General features: G+C 41.4%; 1 protein-coding gene across 1 annotated transcript; it reads right to left on the bottom strand.

The window, feature by feature from the left end:
* Window positions 1-2,287: 2,287 nt before the first annotated feature.
* LOC135230520 (olfactory receptor 7G1-like) lies at window positions 2,288-2,875 on the bottom strand. Its single transcript, XM_064279876.1, has one exon. The coding sequence runs from the start codon at window positions 2,873-2,875 to the stop codon at window positions 2,288-2,290; it is 588 nt and encodes a 195-aa protein (XP_064135946.1).
* Between the last annotated feature and the right edge of the window lie 1,179 nt (window positions 2,876-4,054).

The following is a 4,054-nucleotide window of genomic DNA, read 5'->3' on the forward strand; positions in this document are numbered from 1 at the left end:
TATAAAATGCCAGGAAGATGTTTACCTTTGTTTTATTGACTATGCAAAGAAATTCAATTGTGTGGATCATAACAAATTATGGATAACATTGAGAAGAATGGGATTTCCAGAACACTTAATGGTGCTCGTGTGGACAGAATCTGTACATAATCCAAAAGGCAGTCATTCAAACAGAACAATGGCATGCTGTGTGGTTTAAAATCAGGAAAGATGTGGATCAAGGCTGTACTCTTTCACCATACTTATTCAATCTGTATGCTGAGCAAATAATCCAAGAAGCTGGACTATATCAAGAAGAATGTGACATCAGGAGTAGAGGAAAACTCATGAACAGCCTGCAACATATAGATGACACAACCTTGCTTGCTAAAAGCAAAAAGGACTTGAAGCACTTACTGATGAAGATCAAAACCCACAGCCTTCAGTATGGATTACATGTCAACATAAAGAAAACAAACTCCTCACAACTGGACCAATAAGAAACATGATAAACAAAGTAAGGATGGAATTTGCCAAGGATTTTGTTTTAGTTGGATCCACAATCAATGCCCATGGAAGCAGCGATCAGGAAATCTGCAAAAGACCTCTTTAAAGTGTTAAAAAACAAAGATGTCACTTTGTGGGTCCAGGTGCACCAGACCCAAGCCACGCCATTTTCAATCTCCTCATATGCATGCAAAAGCTGGAAAATGAATAAGGAAGACCAAGGAAGAGTTGATGCCTTTGATTTATGGTGCTGGGGAAGAATAGTGGATATACCATGGACTGCCAGAAGAGCAAACAAATCTGTGTTGGAAGAAGCACACTCAGAATGTCCCCTAGAAGGAAGTACAAAGAGACTCTGTCTGATGTACTTTGGACATGTTATCAGGAGTAACCCGTCACTGGAGAAGGACATCATGCTTGGCAAAGTAGGCAGTGAGTAAAAGAGAGGAAGACCCTCAATAAGATGGATTGACACAGTAGGTTTAAAGATGGCTGAACCATAGCAAAGATTGTGAGAAAGGTGCAAGACTGGGCAGTGTTTCATTCTGTTGTATATAGGATTGATTTGAGCTGGAACCTACTCAAAAGCACCTAAAAATGACAATTAACAACAGGTTCATGGAGAAAGAGTGACCTTGTGTGGTTGAGCATTGTAACTGGATATGATGCATAAGTCTGTGGCAGCCATTCCTGGCCATGAGGGTAACCATTCCTAGGATGAAGGTACCTTGTTGAAGCCACCTCATGGAAGACTAAAAAAATTCTTTTTTTTTTTTCTTTTGCATCCTCTATCTCTGAAGTTCTTGTAATGAAAGTTAACTCTATTGTTTATGTATTTTAGAGTCAAGGTTTATATTTTCTTACTAGAATCAAAGCCTTCTAATAAGATTCAATTATCACAGTCATCTGAAGCCACTGAGATAATCCAAATAAGCCAATTTTATACATTATGTAGGGGAAATTGTGGTTCAGTGGTAGCATTCTCACTTTCCATCGAGAGACCCAGTTCTGATTTTTGGTCAATAAACCTCATGTGCCACAACAACCTGTCTGTCTGTGGAGCATTGAGCATTGTTATGATGCTGAATCGGTTTCAGTGGCTCTTCCACATTAAGGTTAACTAGGAAGAAAGCCCTGGCTATCTTCTCCCAAAAAACCAGCCAGTGAGACCCTATGGATCACAATGATTCTACCCATTATGGACGGTGTTGCCATGAGTCAAGTGCCAGGGTGATGGCAGCTAGCAACAACACCCAGTACAAAAATAAATGATTAAACTGAGTATGGTGGATGCTAACGTTACCCGGACACACAGGTTTTACCAATGACATGTCATATTAATATCTAAATTTGGGCATAAAGGGTCAGCTCTCTGGTCTCGCAGTGGGATTAAGCCTGATTTCCATTCACATGACTCAGTCCATGGCATCAGGCGGAAGCTAGTCTCTAGCTTTTCCCACAGCCTTGTCTGCATCCTTTCCCTACCCTTCTACCGTCTCCTGCTTTCTTTATTCTGAGACTGTGCCACAAAAATAAATCAACCCTGCCTCAGGCTCCGCTTCTATGGAACTTGCCCAAAGAGACTCAGCTTAGAGAATTAAAATAATTTGTCAAACAACACAGAGCTACACAAAGAATAAAGTCAAATTTCAAACCTAAGTTGAATTGCACTTAGCCATTATGTTGTGTTGTCATTTTAAAAGAACGTGGTAATGGGAGAGTCAGGCATTCTGCCTCACATGTATTCTTTTCCCTTTGATGCCATCTAGAAATCCAAGCTGAAAGTAGGTAGGTAAGATAATCACTGAAAAGCAGTTATGCTCCTGAAAATTTTTCTGTAAGCCCCCTTCACATCCCTGTTTCTCAGGCTATAGACAAAGGGGTTCATCATGGGAGTGGCCACAGTGTACATCACTGAAGCTACTGCAGTCTTCCTGGAAGAGTGTGTAAATGCAGCACTAACATACGTGCCTAAGCCCGTCCCATAAAACAAGGAAACAACTGAGAGGTGAGACCCACAGGTGGAGAAAGCTTTATACTTTCCACCTGCTGATGGCATTCTCAAAATGGAGGAAGCAATTTGTATATAAGAGAAAATGATTCCACAGAGAGGAACACCACATAATACGGTAGCTGCAAAATATGAGAAGATGTTATTGAGGAGGGCATCAGAACAGGCAACCTCAATGACCTGAAGAACTTCACAAAAAAAGTAAGGAATTTCCGGATCTGGGCCGAAGGACAGTTGCAACACCATCAGACCGTGGAACAAGGCACTCATGATCCTAATGAACAAGGAAGGTAGAAACAGCAGGCCACAGAGGCGAATGCTCATGATGACTGTGCATGTCAGTGGGTGACAAATTGCCACATAGCGGTCATAGGCCATTACTCCCAGGAGAAAATTTTCCAAAGCACCAAAAATCAGGACAAAGCAGAGCTGGTGAGGCAGCCTGCATAAGTGATGCTCTGATTCTGTGTTTGGAGGCTCGCCAGCATTTTTGGGATCATGGCTGTGCTAAAACAGATGTCAGTGAAGGACAGATTGGCAAGAAAGAAATACATGGGGGTGTGGAGGTAGGAGTCAAAGGTGACAGCCAGGACAATGAGTAGGTTTCCCAGGGAGTGATCACATACATGGACAAGAACAGGCTAAAGAGGAGGGGCTGCAGTTCTAGATCCTCTATCAGTGCTAGGAGAAGGAATTTTGAAATATCTGTTTTATTTCTGGGTTCCATATTGTTGATGAATATGATGGAAAAGATATGATAAGACAGTAAAATGCATGGTTCCTGGAACAGCAGCCGCTGCATCACCAGAGGCAAAAATCATCTTGGGAAAGAACAAAAGGAATAAAGAGGAAAACAAATAGGATGTCTTCATTATGCATACTTTGTTACTTAAAAAATAAACAGATGTTGATACAGCAGAGAATTCTGGAAAGGGGCAAAATTGCATCCATGGTTTTTGTTCTGTTTTTGCACAATCTGCTGGCATGATCTTTTATATATTAGGTAATTTTACAAAAACAAACAGATAGGGACGTAGCCTAATGTGTCTGTCTGGGTCTCCAACTCCTTCATCATAGTTCAGAGGCAGACAACAGAGTTAATATGAAAGTGTGTTAAGAACCGGAGATGGAAGGGTAAAGTGAAGCAGTCCCCTTCCCCACAAGAATGCAGGTAAATGTCAGACAATTCTGTTATAGTCATCCTGTTTGCTCAGGAAGAACAGGGCCCCTGCCCTTACAGAGAGAAGGAGGCTAATGGAATGAGAGTTGCTTGAACATTGATGCTAAGATGCAAGGAAAAATGTCAGAATATTTCTGGCAGACAGGCAGAAGTTCTATGGGTTACTTGGTTCCAATCATTTTATGCATATACTCTATTCACATCTTCACCTGGATGAATCTGTATTAAAATAACCGTCCTTATTTCCAGACATTAGCTAAGCCATTTTTAGTTACCTGGTGACAGCACTGAGGAATGATCACACCTGCCCTGGATGGTGAAGTTGGAAGATATGTCCTCAGGAAAGGCAAAGGAGCTAAATGAGGCATGAGGTCTCA

The sequence above is a fragment of the Loxodonta africana genome, chromosome 3 (assembly GCF_030014295.1).
Source record: "Loxodonta africana isolate mLoxAfr1 chromosome 3, mLoxAfr1.hap2, whole genome shotgun sequence".
Taxonomy (NCBI): domain Eukaryota; kingdom Metazoa; phylum Chordata; class Mammalia; order Proboscidea; family Elephantidae; genus Loxodonta; species Loxodonta africana.